General features: G+C 43.6%; 1 protein-coding gene across 1 annotated transcript in view; it reads left to right on the top strand.

Moving 5' to 3' along the window:
- Positions 1 to 7,382: 7,382 nt before the first annotated feature.
- Positions 7,383 to 23,546, top strand: part of ARG2 (arginase 2) — a 47,019-nt gene continuing 30,855 nt past the window's right edge. Inside the window, exons 1-2 of the mRNA XM_011994227.1 lie at positions 7,383 to 7,937; positions 8,725 to 8,797. Of these exons, the coding sequence (XP_011849617.1) occupies positions 7,827 to 7,937; positions 8,725 to 8,797 (184 nt within the window). The 5' untranslated portion in view covers positions 7,383 to 7,826. The remainder of the gene's footprint in view (positions 7,938 to 8,724; positions 8,798 to 23,546) is intronic.

Below are 23,546 nucleotides of genomic sequence, written 5' to 3' on the forward strand. Positions count from 1 at the left end.
TTCAAGTGATTCTCCAGCCTCAGCCTCGCAGGTAGCTGGGACTACAGGCATGCGCCACCACATCTGGCTAATTTTTTTTTTTTTTTTAAAGTAGAGACGAGGTTTCACCATATTGGCCAGGCTGGTCTCGAACTCCTGAACTCAGGTGATCCGCCTGCCTCAGCCTCCCAAAGTGCTGGGAATACAGGCGTGAGCCACTGCACCTGGCCACATGTACCCTGTAATTCTATCACTGGTAAAATGAGTTCTTTCCCTACTTTGTGTCAGCTGCAAAGAAAGAACAACCAATTGGAAAAACAAAAGGCAAGCAGGTTTTATTTCTGGCCATGAATAGAGAGCTCTTGCTCTAAAGCAATGTTCTCCAACCTTTTTGACAGCAGGAAGCAGTTTCATGGAAGACAATTTTTCCACAGACCAGGGTGTGGGGGATGGTTTTGGGATGATTTGAGTGCATTACATTTATTGTGCACTTTATTGCTATTATTATTACACTGCAATATATAATGAAATAATTATACAACTCACCATAATGTGGAATCAGTGGGAGCCCTGAGCTTGTTTTCCTGCAACTAAATGGTCCCATCTGTGGGTGATGGGAGACAGTGACAGATCATCAGGCATTAAATTCTCATAAGGAGTGTGCAACCTAGATCCCTCACATGCATAGTTCACAATAGGGTCCACGCTCCCAGGAGAATCTAATGCCGCTGCTGATCTGACAGGAGGCGGAGCTCAGGCAGTAATGCCAGCAATGGGGAGTGGCTGTAAATACCGATGAAGCTTCACTCGCTTGCTTGCCCACCTGCTACTCACCTCCTGCTATGCAACTTGGTTCCTAACAGGCCACGGGCCAGTACCAGTCAATGGCCCGGGGGTTGGGTACCCCTGCTCTAAAGACACCTTCTCCCAGAGCCATGGGAAACTAGGGAATTTTATGGAGTTAGATGTGGGAAGGGGAGGTATGTAAACACGTGCTGGGAGCCCAAGATCATCAACATGCATCTTCATACAATGCATGTTCAGAAAATGGTGGGGATTTTCTTCTATGGGTGGGATTTTGATATTATAATGATATCTTAATGATCTAAAGGTAACAAGGAGCTTCCAGTTCTGGTTGGCACCAGTTTTGCACCAGCCTTATCTTCCTCTGGTAATTGACGAAGGGTTCTGAAGCTCCTGTGGCTTCTCAGGCCATCTGGAGTTCTTTTAAGCAAAGTACCTTCAGATAAAAAGACTAGAAAAACACTGTTAAGGAAAAAAAAAAATGAGCTTTCACAGCTGTTTATGGTTTAAGAAAATAGGCTGGGTGCGGTGGTTTACACCTGTAATCACAGCACTTTGGGAGGCCAAGGCAGGCGGATCACTGGAGTCCAGGAGTTCAAGACCAGCCTGGCCAATGTGGAGACCACCCCCTCCGCCATCTTACTAAAAACACATACAAAAAATTAGCCAGCCGTGGTGGCGTGCACCTGTAATCCCAGCTACTTGGGAGGCTGAGGCACAAGAATCTCTTGAACCCAGGAGGTGGAGGTTACAGGGAGCCGATATCGCACCACTGCACGCCTGGGTGACAGAGGGAGACTCTGTCTCAAAAAAGAAAGAAAATAATGAGCTTTCCCAGCTATATTTCTAGGGCTGCCCTGGTAACAATTCCAGTGTGGACTAAAAGGAAGAAGCTGAGGCAAAATTAATGTAACTAGAGAATTTATTTGGACCAAGCTTGAGGATTGCAATACAGGAGCACAGATTCAAAAGATTGCTCTGAGCTTTTTTTTTTTTTCTTTTCACTGGGAGCGGCTGTGCACGGCCAGCATGGCCAACACCTTGAACACCTTACAAGGCTTGGTGAATCTGCAGCCACAGGGGAAAGTAACTGTGGTCATAACCCTGATAGGGCAGGGCATGGTGGCTCAAGCCTGTAATCCCAGGTACTTAGGAGGCTGAGGTGAGAGGATTATCTGAGACCAGGAGTTCAAGACCAGCCTGAGCAACATGGTGAGCTCCTGTCTCTAAAATAAAAATTAGCCAGGAGTGGTGGTGCACACCTGTGCTTCCAGCTACTTGGAAGGCTGAGGTGGAGGATTTCTTGAGCCAGGAGTTCAAGGCTGCAGTGAGCTATGATTGTACCACTGCACTCCAGCTTGAGTGACAGAATGAGACCCTGTCTCCAAACCCAACCCCTCCCCACCAATAAAACAGATCAATGGAAACAAGATTATTCTCACATACCTGAGGCAGCCCACCTACTGCTCTTACTGCAGGAAGTTTATCTGGGGAGTATTTGGGAAACAGGGTTATCAATGCCAGGTGTGCACCTGTGTTGCCCATAAACACTGCCATCATGTAACCATTACAGTCTGTATTTGCCAAAACGATATTAACCAAGAAGATTCAAAGATTGCCAGAGGTTCAGAATCAACATCTCACACAAGTGCAGCATCCACAACTATAAATCACTACCACTTTTCAATCACTGTGGTGCCCTGCTTTGGGGGATAATGGGTCTTCATTTCTGAAGGCTCTAGTGTCATGTAAAACTTTGATGAAATAAATTTGTTATAATTTTCTTTTGGTTTTGTTTTCTTTTTTTGAGACAGGGTCTCACTCTGTCACCCAGGCTAGAGTGCAGTGGCATGATCACAGTTCACTGCAGCCTCGACCTCTTGGGCTCAAGTGATCCTTCTGGCTCCTGTTTCCTGAGTAGCTGGGTCTACGGGTGCACACCACCACACCCAGCTAATTTTGTTTATTTTTTGTAGAGACAGGGCCTTGTTATGTTGTCCAGGCTGGTCCTGAATTCCTGGGCTCAAGCAATCTTCCTGCCTTGGCCTCCCGAAGTGCTAGCATTATAGGCATGAGCCACTGCACCTGGTTCTTTTCTCTTGTTAATCTGTCGTTTGCTATAGGAGTGGTGGCTGTTCCTTATGATGGATGAGGAAAGTTATCACATTTTTCTGCCACTACACTGCCTTTGAGAATTTGCAGTTTACCCTTCTGTGAGTCCCCTTGGATTTGCAGTAAACAATGGTGTGCTAGAGTCTGCTCTTAGCAGCTTGCAATTTTTAGGATTTTGTGAGCCAGTTGTCAAACACAACCTTCATTAACAATCAGATTACAGTCTGGGTATGGTGGCTCATGCCTGTAATCTCAGCTTTGGGAGGCTGAGGCAAGGAGGATCGCTTGAGCCCACGAGTTTAAGACCAGTCTAGGCAGCATAATGAGAACCCCATCTCTCCAAAAAAAAAAATAAAAAAAGAAATTAGCTGGGTATGGTGGCGTGCACCTGTAGTCCCAGCTACTCAGGAGGCTGAGGTGGGAGGATTGTGTGAGTCCAGGAGGTCAAGGTTGCTGTCAGCTGTGATTGTGCCACTGTACTCCAGCCTGTAATAATTTAACTACATAAATTATATTAAAACCAAAGATAATATAGACTCCAGACTTATCACTGCCTAATTATTTTACTATGTCTTCCTATTATTTATGTCCTTGAGGTTCTTTGTGTTGATTGTATCTGTATGGTAGAAATATTGTATAATGAGCACCTCTTCCCAACTCCATGTTCAGTGACATCACAATGGGAGCTCATAAATAGGAAGTATTTACACCACAGAAATCAGCAAACCTGCCAATTGCATCTTACTTATTCCCACTCCCTCACAGTTCCCCACCCCACAACTCCCAGCAACCTATTAAGGGATAGAGTGTGTGTTGGCAGCCATGCAATTAAAGGAAAGAGGCCAAATCTCTAGATTTTCCTACAGAGGAAGAAGAAAAATGGAGCAAACTGGTTTAAACCTGAGGAGGGATCCTAGAGCGATGCACTAACGGTACAAGTTTTAAAGTAAATTTTTAAAATGTAACTCATTCTTTATGACTTTAGAATTTTATTTTTAAAAACAGATTTTTAAATTAAATGCCTATTTTGAAAATAAAAGGAGGTATTCATTTGGAACTTTGGGGTTTGTTTTTTGTTTTGCTTTGAGTTGCTGTTTTATGAACTTTGGGGTTGTAAAAATGAATTATAAGCAGTACATTGAGCTCCATAAAGACAGTGCCAGGGCAAGTGAGAGCCAGATGGGCACTGGGCGACTCTGTGCCTCGCTGAGGAAAAATGACTAAACATGGGCAAAGGAGATCTTAAGAAGCCAAGAGGCAAAATGCCATCATATGTGTTTTGTGTGCAAACTTGTCCGGAGGAGCATAAGAAGAAGCACCTAGATGCTTCACTCGACTTCTCAGAGTTTTCTAAGAAGTGCTCAGAGAGGTGGAAGACCATGTCTGCTAAAGAGAAAGGACAATTTGAAGCTATGGCAAGGGTGGACAAGGCCCGCTATGAAAGAGAAATTAAAACGTATATCCCTCCTAAAGGGGAGACAAAAAAGTAGTTCAAGGATCCCAATGCACCTAAGAGGTCTCCTTCAGCCTTTTTCTTGTTCTGTTCCGCATATGGCCCGAAAAAAGATTTGGATTTTTATTTGAATATTTGCATATACATAATGAGGTATCATAGGATGGGATGCAACTTTAAACATGAAACTTATGTTCATATACACCTTATACACATATCCTGAAGGTGATTTTATAAAATATTTTAAATAATTTTGTTCATGAGACAAAGTTTTGACTGCATTATTTCATTTTTATTTTTATTTATTTATCTTTTGAGACAGGGTCCTCACTCTGTCACCCAGGCTGGAGTGCAGTGGTGCTATCTTGGCTCACTGCAACATCTACCTCCCTGGTTCAAACAATTCCCCTGCTTCAGCCTCCCAAGTAGCTGGGATAACAGGCACACGCCACCACGCCTGACTAATTTTATTGTGTTTTTAGTAGAGATGGGGTTTCACCATGTTGGCCAGACTGGTCTCGAACTCTTGACCTCAGGCAATCCACCCACCTCGGCCTCCCAAAGTGCTGGGATTACAGGCGTGAGCCACCATGCCAGGCCCTGTTTTTATTTTCTTTAGAGACAGGGTCTGGCTCTGTCACCCAGGCTGCAGTGCAATGATGCAATCATGGCTCATAGGCATGAGCCACTGCACGCAGCCTTTTTTTTTTCTTTTCTGTTTTTCTTTCTTTTTTCTTTACTTTCTTTTTTTTTAAGACTAGTCAAGTGCAGTAGTGAGAAGGGGAGAAAAAATAGAACAAGGTGTTCCATCTGTAACTGACTGTGAACAATCTATTAAGGTAACTCACTACCTTCGGACCAAACTGACTGCATTTTGACTGGGACTGGTCACATGAGGTCCAGTATGGGATTTTCCACTTGTGTCATCATGTAGGTGCTGAAAATTTGGATTGGGATTTTAGATTTTTGGATTAAGGATGCTCAACCTGTATAACAATCTCCTGTTCACTTTCCCAGTGCATAATAAAGTGGAACTAGTAATTTATCTCTGACTAAACTATAGGTTGTGGAAAACCACTGAAAATGACATGCAGGATTAAAGTAGCACTTTGGAAAGGTCAGTCTGGTGATCCAGAGTAAATGCTCAAAAAGCAAGAGGTTTTTTGTTTTGTGTTGTTGTTATTGTTTGTTTGTTCGTTTTTGAGACAGAGTTTCGCTCTTGTTGCCCAGGCTGGAGTGCAATGGCAGAATCTCAGCTCATCGCAACCTCCGCCTCCCAGGTTCAAGTGATTCTCTTGCCTCAGCCTCCTGAGTAGTTGGGATTACAGGCACCCGCCACCACACCCAGCTTTTTGTATTTTTAGTAGAGACGGGGGTTTCTCCATGCTGGCCAGGCTGGTCTCAAACTCCCAACCTCAGGTGATCCACCCGCCTTGGCCTCCCAAAGTGCTGGGATTACAGGCGTGAGCCACCTCACCCAGTGGAAGCAAGAGGTTTTTGCAGTAGCACAGGAAGCCCTGAGGCAACCTGTGCCAGTATCAACTTCAGAAAACATAGTAAAAGGGAAAAAGTTGAATGTGGTGATGGGCAAGAAATACAAAAGTATCAACATAATTTCAGTGAACTGAACAAGTATGATGTATCTGTGACTGAATCCCTGACCACGCCCCCTCCCATTCCTGGAGGGCTTGTTAAAACATAGGTTACTGGTGCCCTGCCCCTGGAGTTACTGATTCTGTACATTTGGGGGTGGGGCCCAAGAATTTGCACTTCTAACAAGTATCTGGTGACCCATAACAGGTGCTCCAGAAGCAAGAAGTTTCTTGCTGCTTTTTATTTATTTTTGTTTTTGAGACAAGGTGTCACTCTGTCACCCAGGCTGAGGTACAGTGGTGTGATCATGGCTCACTGAAGCCTCGACTTCCTGGGCTCAAGAGAGCCTCCCACTTTAGCCTCCCGAGTAGCTGGGGCCATAGGCACATGCCACCACACTCAGCTTTTTTTTTTTTTTTTTAAATCTCTAGTACAGTCAGCATCTCACTATGCTGCCCAGGCTGGTCTCAAACTCCTGGGCTCAGGAGATCCTCTGCCTTGGCCTTCCAAAGTGCTCGAATTACAGGGGTGAGTCACCGTGTGCAGCCAGTTTCTTCTTGATGCTGTATCCAGGTGATGCTGATGCTGCTGGTCTGGGACCACACTTTTAGAACCACTGACTTACAGCAGTTATTTTGCTAAGGCCTCAAAGACAGCATTGTTAAACCAGCAGGGGGACACAGTACACAACAGAGCCTCTAAAAATAAAATGCCTTAAGGTACTAAAGCTCCTTTGGAGTTATGGTGTTGCCATGGAGACCTCTGAACTATTTTGGAAAGCAGTGTGTAAATTGACATCAGTTGAAATAAATTTCAGGTGTTTATGTAAAAAATTAATTTGGTAGAAATAATGTCTAGATTCGTGCATGCCATGGTGTGTTGGTTAAGAACTTGGAATGTGGAGTCAGCTCTGCCACTTACAAGCCATGTGGCTGTGGGAAAATTACTTACACCTTTGATCTTGTCTTCTTCGCTTTAAAAAGTAACCTGTGGTATAGAATTGGAGGGGTAAAGTTCTTGGAATGCTGAGTATTATTAAATTATTATTAGTTGTTAAAACTCTAAGTAGTTACTTAGTACTTTCAGCTCTTTAGCCTACCCCAAAATTAGAAATAGTCTAAATACGTTGCTATATTTACTTTTTAATAACCAGCGCTCCCGTTATTCAGGTAAAGAATTAAAAACATTTAGAAGTAATTTGCTTTGTAAATCCTAACCTCTTTCATTCAAAATACCTAAGGTAGACGGCTCTTTATAAACGTGCCCGGCTCAGAGAGCTCTCATCTATATTATATCTCCGAATCTAAATTTCACTGATGCCCAAAGTCTAAGTGTTTCGTGGGCGTTGAGCTTTGAGACAGAACGAAGATGGATGCTGGTTTTGACTAGGCAGGGCACTCACGTGGGGTCTGGTCAGACCAGGCCCGACCCAGCCAGCCCATCGGTAGAGTCAGCATCAGCCGGGCGTGAAGATTCGTGTTGATTCCTGCGTTCCGCCAAGTTCAGGAACCTGGCAGGGGCCGGCTGCCTCCCGCGAAGGGACACACCTGTTGGTCACCGCTCTTACTGGCCAGACCTGGATATTGGCCTTCTGGCGTCAGAGGCAGGGGCATGTCCCTGGCCGGAGAGCCCAGGCCAGCGTGGGGTGACGTCATCGAAGGCATGTCCCAGCCCTGCAGAGCGGTGGGCGGGGCCTGCGAAGGTGTGCCGGGGGCTGGTTGGAGGCGCGGGCGGCGGGGTCGGGGCGGGGACAATGTGGCGGTGACGTCACGGGGCGGGGCGGAGGCTGGAGCGAGTAGGTAGGCGCAGCGACCGGCGGTGGTGCTCACTCCCGGCTTCCAGCCGCCCTGAGCCTCTGCCTTGGAGATTCTCAGTGCCACGGATCATGTCCCTAAGGGGCAGCCTCTCGCGTCTCCTCCAGAAGCGAGTGCATTCCATCCTGAAGAAATCCGTCCACTCTGTGGCTGTGATAGGAGCCCCGTTCTCACAAGGGCAGGTGAGAACTGGCACCTGGCACCGCCGGGCAGGATCCTCCGCCCCCCAGAACCTGGAGAAGGCGGCGGTGGGATGCGGGGACCGGGAGGCGAGGAGAGGATGGGGAGAAAAGGCGAGGGGAAGAGCTGGCGGGTTCCCGCGATTGGGCACCGTGGGAGCGTGTGGGACTTTCCCCGACAGAGGATGGAGAGGGAGGGAGGGGTGGAGGCCACCCTGTTTGGGATGAGGGCGAGTTTCTGCGGCCTCCCCAGAAAGACCGAGAAAACGATGGATGCAGCTTGGGGTGATGGAGGGGAGAGAATGAGGGGGAGGATTCCTTGGAGGGGCTGGAGGAGGCGAAACTGGCCAGAATCCCCAGTGGAGAATCGATGGAGGAGGTTAAAGGGAGCGACCGAGGATTTAAGTCTTCTGGATCCATTCACTCAGAATGAGCTTTATTTAACTGGGAGGGAAATTGGAGCTGGCCTCTCCAGCGCGGGAGGCCGGGAGGAGCTGTTTTGTTCTCTTCAATGAAGGAAACCTGCAGTCGGGAGCGCTCAGTCTTCTAGAAGCCCGGTCTCTGGCCCCAGCCAGCCCCACACACGCCTAGTTCCCGGATCCTAACCCGGCTCAGCCTCTCCCGTCTTGGCTTGGGCAGCTGATGTGATTCCAACAATGGAGTTAGAAGGACAGTCAAAGATGGAAGGGCTGATGCTGTCACAGGTTTTCAGAGGAACCTGCTGGGAACTAAGTGTACCAAAGTGGTTTTTTCAGTCATCTTCTCTAACTGTAATTTTTGTGATTGACAGAAAAGAAAAGGAGTGGAGCATGGTCCCGCTGCCATAAGAGAAGCTGGCTTGATGAAAAGGCTCTCCAGTCTGGGTAAGTGGTTAGATTTTTAGATATCAGTGCAGGACTAGTAATAGAGTATTTCAGAATCTTTTTCTCTGACATCCAGGAACCACACAGCTTTGTGTTTGGGAACAGTCTGCCACATCCGGCATCCTCCTTTGGATTCCATCTACAGCTTAAGATCTATCAAGGAGTCATCAGGGAAAGTCCTCGTGCAATAAAGAGTGTGTGAAAGGCAAGGTGGTAGAGTGAGGCAAGGTCTGAACAGCTGCCAGTGAATGCAAGTGATGCTAAGAACACTAACTCCAGCTTCAACTGCATAGTCAACCTTTCCCCTTAAAATTCCATTTTCCTAACTCAATCTTGAGATGCTTATGATTTGTCAGTCTCACCAGTTTCCTGTCTTCAAATTATTTCCTCTCTAGGGTTAATATCTTTATTACTGGAAGCAGTAATATAGGTCTTATAGACTCATTGATCTTATAGAACTAATAGGCTTAGATCTGTGTTTTCCGAGTTCTTTTTTGTCTTTTTTTTTTGACATGGAGTCTTGTTCCATCACCTAGGCTGGAGTGCAATGGTGCAATCTTGGCTCACTGCAACCTCCACCTTCTGGGTTCAAGCGATTCTTCTCCCAAGTAGCTGGAATTACAGGTGTGTGCCACTACACCTGGCTAATTTTTGTATTTTTAGTAGACATGGGGTTTCACGATGTTGGTCAGGCTGGTCTTGAACTCCTGATCTCAGGTGATCCGCCCACCTCAGCTTCCCAAAGTGCTGGGATTATAGGTGTGAGCCACTGTGCCCAGCTATAAATGCCATTTCTATAGTAAGGGAGAACCCTTCTTTTAGTAACAGCACCAAATTTGAATACCTTTATAAGCAGGGCACGGTAGTTCATGCCTGTAATCCCAGCACTTTGGGAGGCTGAGGTGGGTGGATCACCTGAGGTCAGGAGTTCGAGACCAGCCTGACCAATATGGTGAAATCCCTTCTCTACTAAAAATACAAAAATTAGGCATAGTAGCATGCACCTGTAGTCCCAGCTACTCAGGAGCCTGAGACAGAAGAATTGCTTGAACCTGGGAGGCAAAGGTTGCAGTGAGCCAAAATTGTGCCACTGCACTCTAGCCTGGGCAACAGAGTGAGACTCCATCTCAAATAAATAAATACATTTATGGCAGGAAGGTTCTTCTTTATATCCAATCTAAATGTTTCTAGCCTCCATTCAAGGCCATTTGCTCTGTTTATGTTTGGATCATTCACATATCTTTTCCGGTGACATAAGAGCAAAATGTGAGGCAGCACGGAGATTATGGAAATAATAACACAGAATCTAAGTTAACTCCCCACTGTTGCTCTGAAATCTTATCTGCTGGTCATAAGTCCAGTCCAAGTGAAGTCATCTCCTTCCAAAAGACAGGAATAATGAAGTCACTGAAACCACCTTGAGTTCAGGTGTCCTTCATTTACCTCCACCTACATATGGATATGGTGACTTGGATTCAATACTCAGACCTTATTTCTTTATTAAACAATTGCAGTTTCTTCTTTACTAAGGCATCTCTTAGTCATTTTAATAACTCTCCAAGTTCACCACCGAAGATTAAAGACAAACTACTAAGATTTAGTCTTCTTTTAATGTGTCGCAAGTTACCTAATGGAAGGAGGTTTTTATTCCTGCCTATAAATGAGCATACTGTCTCTTAAAATAGCTTGTACACATTGCCTTTTTAAAAGAATAATTTTACACTGAAGACGACAATCTCTGGTTATCACTATTTTTAAATCCTGGAGACATCTCTGCAGTCCATCTGAACTTGGCCAAGCATTGCTCCAATTGCTCTACCATCTGTAGGTTCTGCCACAAGAGACTCCTGACAAGAAGCGGTTTCAGTCTCTTCTGGAGGAGACCTCTATAATAATCAGCTGAGGCTGCTGAATGAGGGGGAAGGGCACATTTGTAGCAGCTTCTCTTACTCATGCTTTGTAGACTTCCTTTCCTGTCACAGCTCTTGGTATTTTTCCACTCCAGTGCAGGGGAAGCCATTCTCCTGCAACTACTACTCCCCTACTGCTTCCTCTCTAAACTCCAACCTAAAATAGTGGTGAAGTTTCAGTTTATGTGGCTTTCCCTTTGACTTTTTTCTCAGATATATTTAATTGTACAATTATATCCTTACTGTGTAGCTGATTGGTAGCTCAGTATCACCAGCAGTCTGAAATAGAATCTCATAGCCTATTAAATAAAACTGTGGCTCTCAGCAGATTTCTAGCATGTGGCTTTGGCTAATCTCCTGGAATATGTTGGAGAAAAGTACCAAGAGACATTTCAATTGCTCTATTCCTAAACAGTACCAAAATAACTTGAGTGTTTTGAGCACTTTCAAATAAACAGCATGGGTCAAATTTCGAAGGAGAGACTCATGGAAAGGTAACTTTCACAATCCCTTTGTTCCTTGCCTTTGCTCTGATGTCACAGGCTGCCAGTGTTAACATAGCATGAGTTAAACTTCCTGTTTTCTCTCAAATGAATGTATTTGACTTAGTGCCTGGGCTTGTTTTATTTCCTTGGGCTTACTAAGGACACTCAATGGTTCTCTCAGGTAACCTTTCCTTTTTTTTTTTTTTTTGAGACGGAGTCTCGCTGTGTCACCAGGCTGGAGTGCAGTGGTGCGATCTTGGCTCACTGCAACCTCTGCCTCCCGGGTTCAAGCAATTCTCCTGCCTCAACCTCAACCTCAACGAGTAGCTGGGATTACAGGTGTGTGCCACTGTGCCCGGCTAAATTTTGTATTTTTAGTAGAGTCGGGGTTTCACCATGTTGGCCAGGCTGGTCTCTAATTCCTGACCTCAGGTGATCCGCCCATATAGGCTTCCCAAAGTGCTGGGATTACAGGAGTGAGCCACTGCTCCCAGCCATCTTTTATTTTTCTTTGAGAGAGGGTCTCACTCTGTCACTCAGGCTGGACTGCAGTGGCATAGTCACAGCCTACTGCAGTCTCAACCTCCTGGACTCAAGCGATCCTTCCACTTTAGCCTCTTGAGTAGCTGGGACTATAGACACATGCGAGTATGCCTGGATAATTTTTTTTTCTTTCATAGAGCCAGGGTCTCACTATGTTGCCCAGACTGGTCCCGAACTCCTGGGCTTAAGAGGGCCTGAAGAGAAATGAAAAGGCATTGTTCTGGCAAGGCTGAGGAGCAGTATATCTGCACCTGATTTTGGTTAGCTCTGAGAACCATGGTAATTTGTGAACTCTAGCCACCTGTTACCATGTGAGAAGGCGTAGGCCTTGTACTCTTTTCTCCAGTTTTTCAAGAAAAGTGAGAAATTTGCATTTTAATGGGAAATCTGTGTTGTTTTAAAATACTGTATAATGACACCATTGAAAATGGTGGTGTAGGGCCTCCATAAAAGGAATGACAACTGTATTAGTCTGTTCTTGTACTGCTGTAAAGACACACCTGAGACTGGGTAATTTAAAAAGAAAAGAGGTTTAATTGACTCATGGTTCTGCAGGCTGTACAGACTTCTTTTCTGGGGAGGCCCTAGGAGAATATAATCATGGCGGAAGGTGAAGGGGGAAGCAAGCACGTCTTATATGGCGGGACCAGGAGGAAGAGAGCGAAGAGGGAGGTGCTACACACTTTTAACCGGATCTCATGAGAACTCTATCATGAGACAGTACTAGGGAGATGGTGCTAAACCATTAGAAACAACCCCCATGATCCAATCACCTCCCACCAGGCCAGACCTCCAACATTGGGGATTACAATTCAACATGAGATTTGGGTGGGAACACAGAGCCAAATTATATCAAGAACACTGGCAAAAATGATCAGAATCAGCTTTTTCAGAACTCTGGAAATTAACCAAAGGCTTGCAGCAATCTGGGGAGCATTTATTCAGGAAAAATGTTGAATCTCCGTAAGAACGTTAAGATTTGTGGCATTTTAACTTGCCCTGTTTCCATGCTGCCTTTTCCCAGATCAGCTGTAGCCTGGACAACCAATAGCCTGCAATCACAGTGAAACCAGGAGGCTGGCAGTTACTGGAAAAGGGAGAACAGAGTTAATACTCCTCATAGACCATCCCCAGAAAATTGCCATTTGACTGGTCTGGTGGTTTCCTAAAATTGTCCACTCACAAGGTTGTCTTTATTTGACCAACACAAATCAGTAAGGAAAGAATAGTCTTCAGTAAATGGTGCTGGGATAACTGGATATCCACATACTAAAAAAAAAAAAAAAAAAAAAAAAAAAAAAAAAAAAAAAAAAAAAAAAAATCCCTATCTCACACCATATATGAAAATTAACTCAAAATGGACCAAAGTCCTAAATGTAATGCTGAAACCATATAACTGTTAGAGAACATAGGACTGGATTTTTGTGACCTTGGGTCAGGTGTTGGTTTCTTAGATATCCTACCAAAATCACAAATGACAAAAATTAAATTGGACTTACCTAAATTAAATATATCTATGTTTCAAAGAGCACTATCAAGAAAGTAGAAAGACTTCATCAATGTAATGGAAAACAAAAGAAAAGAAGGTAAAAAGACTGCCCATAGAATGGGCAAAATATTTGCAAATTGTATACCTGGTAGGATTGTAGTGTTCAGCAAACATAAATAAAATAACAACTGTAAAAAGACAACCCAATTTAAAAATTAGCAATAGATTTAATTAGCCACTTCTCCAAATAATTTATACAAATGGGCAATAAACACATTAGTCATTACAGAAATGCAAATTAAAAACTACAATGGCCGGGCGTGGCAGCTCACACCTGTAATCCGAGTACTTTGGGAGGCTGAGGTGGGCAGATCATTTGAGGTCAGGAGTTCGAGACCAGCCTGATCAACATGGTGAAACTCCATCTCTACTAAAAAATACAAAAATTAGCCGGATGTGGTGGCACACGCCTGTAGTCCCAGCTACTCAGGAGGCTGAGGCGAGAGAATCACTTGAACCCAGGAGGTGGAGGTTGCAGTGAGCAGAGATCGTACCACTGCATTCCAGCCTGGGCAACAGAGTGAGACTCTGTCTCGGAGGGGGCGGGGGTGGGAGCTACAAGGAAATAACATTTCACACCCACTAGGATGGCTATGATAAAAAAGACAGACAATACCAAGTATTGGTGAGGGTGTAAAAAGATTGGACCTGTCATACACTACTGGTGTGAATGTAAAACTGTGCAGCCACTTTGGAAAACAGTTTGGCAGACCCTCAAAGTTAAATGTATAGTTACTGTATCCTCAAGCAATTCCATTCCTATGTATATACCTAACAGAATTCAAAACACATATTCACACAAACTCTTCTTTTAAGACAAATTCTCGCCCTTTCACCCAGGCTGGAGTGCAGTGGTGCAATCTCGGCCTCAGCCTTCTGAGTACCTGGGACCACAGGTGAGCGCCACCATGCCCAGCTAACTTTTGTGTTTTTAAATTTGCCATATTGGCCAGGTTGGTCTCAAACTCCTAGCCTCAAGTGATCCACCTGCCTCAGCCTCCCAAAGTGCTGGGATTATAGGCATGAGCCATTGCACCTGGCCACACAAAAACTTATATACAAATATTTATAGCATTATTCATAATGGTCAACATGTGGAAACTCAAATGTACATTAATTGAATAGGTGAGGAAAATTTGACATATCCATACAATGGAGTATTATTCAGCCATAAATGGAATGAAGTACTAATTTATGCTACAACATGGATGAACCTAGAAAACATGCTAAGTGAAAGAAGGCAGACACAGAGGGCCACATATTATATGATTCCATTTATATGAACTGTCTAGAATAGGCAAAGCCATAGAGACAGAAAGGAGATTAGTGGTTCCCAGGAGCTGGGAATGACTGCTAAAGGGCATGGGTTTCTTTTTGAAGGGTGATGGAACTGTTGTGGAATTACATAGTGTCGATGGCTGCACAACTTCTTGAATATATTAGAAAGCACTGAATTATAAATTCTAAAGGGATGAATTTTATGGTATGTGAATTATATCTCAATAATTAAAAAACTAGGCAATTGTGATCAGTAAGGAGATATATATATATGAAACTTCTGAATTGCTAATATTGATCTATTTTGTGACTTGGGTAGTAACTACAGGGTGTTTACAACTATCCGTTACGTAAGTTTTATGTGTTTATGTTTTATGAAATATACAATAAAGACACACTACAAATCATGTCTGTTGATAGATATGGATATTTTTAAGCTTTAGTTTTGGGCATTGAAAAGAGATGAAAATGGCGTCTCTGAGGTGCCTTTTGAACCGTGTTATATCTTTGGGACAAGAATTGGTTGCTAGGTTGACTCAACAGCAAATATCAGTGATGTTTCTGAAGAGAGTGTAGGGCTGTATGATCCACCAAACCTTCTGCCTCCGCCATTCACACTCTTCTATTAAACAATGATCAAGGCATAGTAGCTCATGCCTGTCAGTCCAGCACTTAGGGAGGCCAAGGTGGGAAGATTACTTGAGACCAGGAGTTTAAGATCAGCCTGGACAATGTAGCAAGACCCCATCTCTACATTTTTTAAGAGTCTATTTCCACAGCAAGGAAGAAATGAAAGTACAGCATCTGTCCCACTCCCCGCAAAAAAGTCTTTGCCTAGGGTCTGCATATGTGACTGGAAGCTAAATTACTGGAATGAGCTTGTTTGTTTAAGGTTAGTAAAGTGCTGGGTTCTTCGATTTCTAAAGTCATTCTGATATGTATTTGGAAAAGTAAATGTCTAGCAAATTGGCTTTATATTTCCTTTAGAGATCTAGCAAAGACCAAACCTGCTTTGGACCTCATCTGTGCCACAGTCCCCTTGGGGGATGGGCCACCTGTAGCAGAATAGGAGCTGAGGCATGAGCTGATAAGTGGCATCACTTTAGGGCCCACTCCAATCCCACATGGAATGTCACTAATAGTGACCTGTTTCTTTGGGTTCAAGCTTTTCATTTTCTGGGCCTCCTTTATATTGCAGATTCTTTTATTTTATAGATAGGTCTCACTATGTTGCCCAGGCTGGAGTGCGGGGGCTATTCCCAGACAAAATCATAGTACACTACTGCCTCAAACTTCTGGGCTCAAGCAAGCCTCCTGTCTCAGCTTTCTGGGTAGCTGGGATTACAGATGTGCACCACTGTGCTTGGCTGCAGATTCCTTTCAGGAGGTGAATACATAATCAGTAATTTGCTAATGCCTTAGTGAAAACTCAGTGATGTGCCTGCATAGAGGGAAATCTATAATAGACACTATTGGGATTTGGCAAATTTCAATGTAGTCATATATTTCCCATTTATGACAGAAAAGATTTTAACTTAATACCTTTTATTTAACTTAATACCTCTTATCAAAAGTTTTTGATACTTAACATTTACCATCTTCTAGACACTGTGCTAGGCATTTGCTATTATCCCATTTTCAAAATTTGTAAAAAGCAAATTTTGACCACCTCAGCCATTAGGATGGCTACTGTCAAAACAGAAAATAAGAAGTGTTGATGAAGATGTGGAGAAATTGAAACTCTTGTACACTATTGGTAGGAACATAAAATGGGGCTGCTATGAAAAACAGTATGGCAACTCCTCTAAAAATTAAAAATAGAATTACTATATGATTTAGCAATTCCACTTCTGGGTATGTACCCAAAAGGATTGAAAGCAGCATCTTGAAGTAGTTGCATACCCATGTTCACAGCAGTATTAACAATAGCCGAAAGGTGGAAGTAACCCAAATGTTCATTGATGGATGAATGGAGAAACAAAATATGGTACATACATATAATGGACTATTATTCAGTCTTTAAAAAGCAGGGCTGGGTGGGGTGGCTTACGCCTGTAATCTCAGCACTTTGGGAGGCTGAAGCGGGACGATTGCTTGAGTCCAGGAGTTTGAGACCAGCCTGGGCAACTTAGCGAGACCCCATCTCCACACACACACACACACACAAAAAGCCAGGTGTGCTGGTGCATGCATGTAGTCCTAGCTACTCTGGAGGCTGAGGCAGGAATATTGCTTGAGCCCAGGAGGTTGAGGCTGCAGTGAGCTGTGATCATACCACTGCATTCCAGTCCAGCAGCATGGACAACAGAATAAAGCCTCATCTCTGTTTAAGAAACAAAACAAAGAAACCTGACATACGCTGCAATATGGGTGAACTTTGAGGACATTATACTAAGTGAAATAAGCCAGGTACAAAAGAACAAATACAGCATGATTCCATTTATATGAAGTTTTTAGAGAAGTCCAATTTATAAAAACAAAGTGGAATAGCAGTTACTAGGACTTGGTGGGAGAAGGAAGTGGGGAGTTAATCATTGCTTAATGGGTACAGAGTTTGTTTTGCAAGATGAGTTCTGGAGATGGATGATGGTAGTGATGGTTAGTTACACAATGATATGAATGGTACTTAATGCTACTAAACTTAATTTTAGGTATATTATCACAATTTAAGAAGAAACATTTAAATATAGAATGTATATTAAGAACGAGGAAGGTCACTTGAAGTTCTGGCTTCTTAGGAACATAATGCTGTATATGAACATAATACAGTATATCTGAAAACTCTTCAATTTGTTATTCAGCGCATTGTTTTGATCTGTAAATAAATGCTGATAATTTTTTTAAAAAAAGGAAACTATGGGGGCAGGGCGTGGTGACTCATAAGGCCTGTAATCCCAGCACTTAGGGAGGCCGAGGCGGGTGGATCACCTGAGGTCAGGAGCTCGAGACCAACCTGGCCAACATGGTGAAACCCTGTGTCTACTAAAAATACAAAAATTAACTGGGCATGGTGGCGGGCGCCTGTAATCCCAGCTACTCTGGAGGCTGAGGCAGGAGAATTGCTTGAATCCAAGAGGCAGAGGTTGCAGTGAGCCAAGATGGCACCACTGTACTCTGGTGTCAAAAAGAGAGAAAAAAAAACAAAAAACAAAGTATGACCTGAGGAGGTTCAGAAACTTGCCCAAGGTCAGTAGTAGACTTGAGAAGGAGTTAAGAACCTCATTTCTTGCCATATGCAACCCGAATTTTGGATTGTCCAATCAACTTCTCAGTCTTCTTGGCTCTTATTACAAAGAAAGAAACTGAACTATCCAGCTTTCTTTTTAATAGAAATGTTATTTATAGTTTATAATGAATGCACTGCATAAAAACTTTATAGCTTCATTATTGTGAAATGTATTCAAGATCCTACAGTAAAAGTGAAACATTCGCAAAGACTTGCGTTATAACGAAGACTACACAGAAAACCTTTCTAAGGCTTTGTGTGGATCAGATAGATACTTGGCAAATTTTTGAGTTATACATTGTTACAGAAAGTCCACTTAAAAGTGATCATCTGAAAAACAAAAATATAAATAGTTTCAAAAATCTTTAAAAAATCATCCTAAATGTATGATCTTCACCTCCAGCTTCTGAAGAGCCCTCATTCTCAGGGTCTTCCTTCCCTCATTTCCCACCACAGCCATCTCATGATCCTCAAGCTCATGCTTTTCTAACTTGGGTAGGGACTCTCTCAGCTTTCTCCCTGTCATCCCCCAAATCAGTTGTATTGACAGAACCTTTTTTAACACCCTCTTTAGAGGATGAGAGTCTAGTTCCTGTCTTAGGCTGATGCAAAAATAATTGCAGTTTTTGCCATTGAAATGGATACCATAGATAAGAGTGCCCATGGTAAGGGCTCGAAAGTAACAGTGGAAAGAAAAATAGTTCATTTGACTCTCAAACAGTTTGGAAAGTAGTCCAGAGCTGGTTTTGCGGTTCTGTTCCTTTAAGTTCAGACCTAGATTCTTATCTGGTGCTACTGGCAAGGCCTCTGCCTAATGGTGCCAGATGGCTGTAGCCTCAGCAGCAGGATGGAAGAATGAACAAAGAAAGGGGCAACAGCAGTTCTCTTCCCCTCCCAAGAAGTTGCTGCGGGATACTTCTGCTTATCTTATTGTCCAGAACTAGTTCACATGACCACATCCAGTTACAAGTGAGGTTAGTAAATGTAGTTTGTTCATTTGTTTGTTTATTTATTGATTTATTTATTTTAGACGGAGTCTCACTCTGTCACCCAGGCTGGAGTGCAGTGGCATGATCTCGGCTCACTGCAACCTCCACCTCCCAGGTTCAAGCAATTCTCTGCCTCAGCCTCCATAGTAGCTGAGATTACAGGCAGCTGCCACTGCGCCCAGCTAATTTTTTGTATTTTCAGTAGAGATGGGGTTTCACTATCTTGGCCAGGCTGGTCTGGTCTTGAACTCCTGACCTTGTGATCTACCTTCCTCAGCCTCAAGTGTGAGCCTCTGCACCCGCCCCATGTAGCATGTAGAATGTAGTCTATTCTAAGAGGTTATGCTCCCAGCTAAAAGCCTTTTCTCTGTGGAAAAAGGGAAGAATGAATTTTGGGTAACTAACACTCGGCAGTGCCTCTACCTATACTCTAGACCCCCTCCCCTCCGACAGTCCCTGCTCCAGCATTATCCCTCCTCTCACCTCGTGTCATGCCTCTTCTCTCCTAACCTGTCCTTTTGGTAATTAATTGTGCAACCCTTACCCTCCACCATCCCCCTTGACCTTAGGTAGCCCTCTAGCTGTTGTCTAGTTATTTTGTTTTTCTTCAGAGCCGACTTCCTGGCTTTCTCATTGCCCTTTCACATTTCAGCTTGTTATAATGTGGCTTCGTAGGCCATCATTGCAGTAAACCTAGTATTGCTGCAGTATCTGACCTACTTCCTAATAAGATGAACAGTATAATATTCACTTTATTTACACCACTAATCTTGCTTTCTTTATTGAAACCAACACTATTCTCTCTTGGCTTCAACTTTTCAAATTCCTCTAGTAAATCCTTTCTTTTTTTTTTTTTTTTTGAGACAGGGTCTCACTCTGTCACCCACGCTGGAGTACAGTGGTACAATCTCAGCTCACTACAGCCTCGACCTCCCAGGCTCAAGCGATCCTCCCACTTTAGCCTCCCAAGTAGCTGGAACTACAGGCACATGCCACCACACCAGCCAACTTACTTTTTTTTAGAGACAGGGTCTCACTATGTTGTCCAGGCTGGTGTTGAACTCCTGACCTCATGTGATCCTCCTGCCTCGGTCCTTCCAAAGCGTTGGGATTACAGGTGTGAGCCACTGCATCTGGCCTACATCCTCTTTTTCTACCTACTCCTTACATGTTGGTGTTCTCAGGATTCTGTCCTTGATTCTCCTGCTTTATCCTGTCTTGGTTGGCAATTTGCTTCCATGGCTTTACTGTCACCTGTATGCTGATGCCACCCAAAGCTCTGTTTTTTTTTTAAATTTTTTGAGACAGGGTCTTGCTCTGTCATCCAGGCCAGAATGCAGTGGTGTCATCTTGGCTCACTGCAGCCTCTACCTTGTGGGCTCAAGTAATTCTCCCACCTCAGTGTCCCAGGTAGCTTGGACCATAGGCTTGTGCCTCCATGCCTAGCTAATTTTGTTTCTTTTTTTCTTTTTGTTTTAGAGATGAGGTCTCACTGTGTTGCCTCAGGTTGGCCTCAAACTCCTGGATGCAAGCAATCTTCCCGCCTCAGCCTCCCAAAGTGTTGGGATTACAGGCATGAGCCACTATGCCCAGCAAAAACCTTATCTCTAATACTTATTTTTCCTCCTAACTGCAAACCTGTATACAGATGTCTTCCATGTAGCTCATCTTTTTAACTTTTTGTTATGGAAGTGTTCAAACATAATGAAAGTAGAGATGGTAACATAACTGACTTGATATATCCATCAGCCAGCATCATCACCAATACGAGGCAATGTTTTTTACACCACCTCCAGACCATTTTAGAGTAAATCAGATATCTTGTTTCATGGACTGGACAGCATCTTTTATCACACACAGTGTATCCTAACTTTATTATGGCCACTCAGAAGGGAAACAGACTTCTCATATCTTAACACAGGAGGTGGTTTTGCAAATTGGAGCAAGGTGCTCACCATCTGTACCCATGGGAGTTAGGCTCTTACCCTTCTGTAGGAACTGAGAGGTTGAGGCACTATCTCCCTAAATGTGTGCATCTCCAGGACATGGCTCCCTGGGTCCTTGAAGAAACATTCCTGCATTGTGAGACTTGTGAGAGGCCTATTTAGTCATTGTGAAGATTCACATAAGTTTGAAAAGCATAGAGAAATTATGAAATAAAAGGGAGGAAGGGAGGTCTCTTTCTTTATTTTTCAACAGGGAGAATTAAGCCTCTTAATTTTTAGTATTATTCACATTGCCTGATTAAGTTACACTTTTTAGGTTTCTTTTGTTTTTTTTGTGTGTGTGTTTAAGTTTGAGTTGAATTCAAGTAAGGTCCATATTGCTTTATATTTTAAGACCTTTATAGGTTCTCTCTTTTTTTTTCTTCTTTGCAGTTTATTTGTAGAAGAATCTAGGTCATTTGTCTGCAGAATTTCTCTGTTTAGAGCCCTGTGTTCTACGACATGTTCTATGGTGATGTATACTTCATCAGAGGTGACATTTCAGTGATACTGTGAACCACTGACTATTGCCTAGAATTATCCATTAACCTGTCTCCATGTACTTTCAACAGGATAGTCTCTAACATGTCAATGTCAATATATCCCAGATTGAACTTACCATCTTCTCCCTCCCTTCCCATGCCCCTCTATTGCTGGACTCTCTGTTCCCTCTCATTTCTTTCTTTAGCTTCCTGTGGCACTTTGCTTCTCCAGGTCATTTTCTACACTGCTGTCTGAGCACTAGATCCAAAATGCAGATTTGATTTGTCTTCCTGGCTTAGAAACCATAGTTGTTCCCCACCATATTTAGGATCTGGGCCTTGCCCCCTCCTCCTGCCGCATCTCTTTGCAGTCCTCTAGGTGCACTCTGGGTTCAGAGGAATTGTGCATTTTTCTATAGGGCTGAAGGTATTCTCTCCTCTGCAGTAAGCATTTCCTCCTCTTCTCTTATTCTTGGCTAATGTCTTCCAGACTCAGATATTGCTGCTTCTGAGAAGTTCTCCTGACCCTTCTCTTCCTGGATCTCTGTTCCCGTCACACCCTTTGCACAGCTGGTTCACAGCAGTTAGCACTGGGCTGGGCTGCCACTTTCTCTGCCTGACATCTCATCTTGAGCTCCTTGAAGTCTGCACCATACCTTATTTCTGCATCCCTAGGATTTGGCGGAGTGCTAGGCACACAGTATACTTTTGTTGAAGGAAAAGAGGGAGCAAAGCATCTTAGCTTTCTCCTGTAACTTCATTCACATCACAACCCTTGATGAGTCTTCCCGAACCAGTATTTTGTTTCTCTGAAAATGATCTGCTACTTAGAAGCCACCTGGTCTCCCAGATTTTTAAAAGTGTATGACTCAAAGGATAACTGCCATATATTAAACTTTAACTCTTGCAAGCTACATACTAGTAGGGGCCGGATGTGATGGCTCACACCTGTAACCCCAGCACTTTGGAAGGCCAAGGTAGGTGGATCACTTAAGCCCAGGAATTCAAGACCAGCCTGGGTAGCATGGCAAAACCCTATCTCTACCAAAAAAAAGAAAAAAAAAAAAAATTAGCTGGGTGTGGTAGTGCGCTTCTGTAGTCCCAGCTACTTGGGAGGCTGAGGTGGGAAGATGGCTTGAGCCCAGGAGATGGAGGTTGCAGTGAGTTGAGATCACACCACTGCACTCCAGCTTGGGCAACAGAACCAGACCCTGTCTCAAAAAAAAACCAAAACAAAAAAAAACCAAAACCAAAAACGCTAATAGGTAGTAATGACGAGTTATTGCTCCCTTTTTTGAGATATATTTTTAAACCGGGACATCAGTAGATAATGACTGCTTTCTTCAAGTAAGGCTGACCTCTAGTTAGTTTAGACAGATGTGGCATTGTTATTTTAATATCCAAATTAGTACAATTCAGAGGCAGAACCTAAGAGATTACAGTGGTTGGCTTAAATAATTTAATCTTTGAATACATTTACTTATCCCTCTCTATTAATGACCAAACCTTGAAGGAAGGAGATGTTACAAGGGCTGGTTGGAGCTGTCTCCTCTGGAACTCTGAAGAAATGAACTGGGACAGATATCTCAAGACACATGGTTCTTTGGCTGGGTGCACAGTGGCTCATGCCTGTAATCCTAGCATTTTGGGAGGCTGAGGTGGGAGGATCACTTGAGGTCAGGAGTTCAAGCCAGCCTGGGCAACATGGAGAAACCTTGTCTCTACAAAAAAATACAAATTAGCCAGGTGTGGTGGCGCATGCCTGTAGTCCCAGCTACTCTGGAGGCTGATATGTGAGAATTGCTTGAGCCTGAGAGGTTGAGGCTGCAATGAGCCATGTTTGTGCCACTGCACTCCAGCCTGGGTGACAGAGTAAGATCATCTCAAAAAAAAAAAAAAAAAAAGACAAGGTTCTTGAGGTTGTACAGTCTTTGGGAGTTAAATGCACCAAATAAAATTCAGATCTCTGCATTTTATTGGTAGTAACCAAATGAGTTTACCTAAACAACAGTCTCTCCAAAGGTTATTGCCCAAATTACATTTTATGGATAACAGAAATTCTACTTACTTCAAATGGCCTGAATTAACCCCGGCATCCCCCATTCCTCACCCTCCAGTTTGGACTTCTAGTAACATTGCAACTTTATTTTTAATAAGCTAGTATTTCAGGTACAACATTGTTCTAACAATTAGCAGTCGCATCCCTTTAAAATTCCAGGAATTCGGCTGGGCGTGGCAGCTCACACCTATAATCCTTGCACTTTGGGACACCAAGGCGGGTGGATCACCTGAGGTCAGGAGT

Source organism: Mandrillus leucophaeus, unplaced genomic scaffold (assembly GCF_000951045.1).
Source record: "Mandrillus leucophaeus isolate KB7577 unplaced genomic scaffold, Mleu.le_1.0 Scaffold448, whole genome shotgun sequence".
NCBI lineage: Eukaryota > Metazoa > Chordata > Mammalia > Primates > Cercopithecidae > Mandrillus > Mandrillus leucophaeus.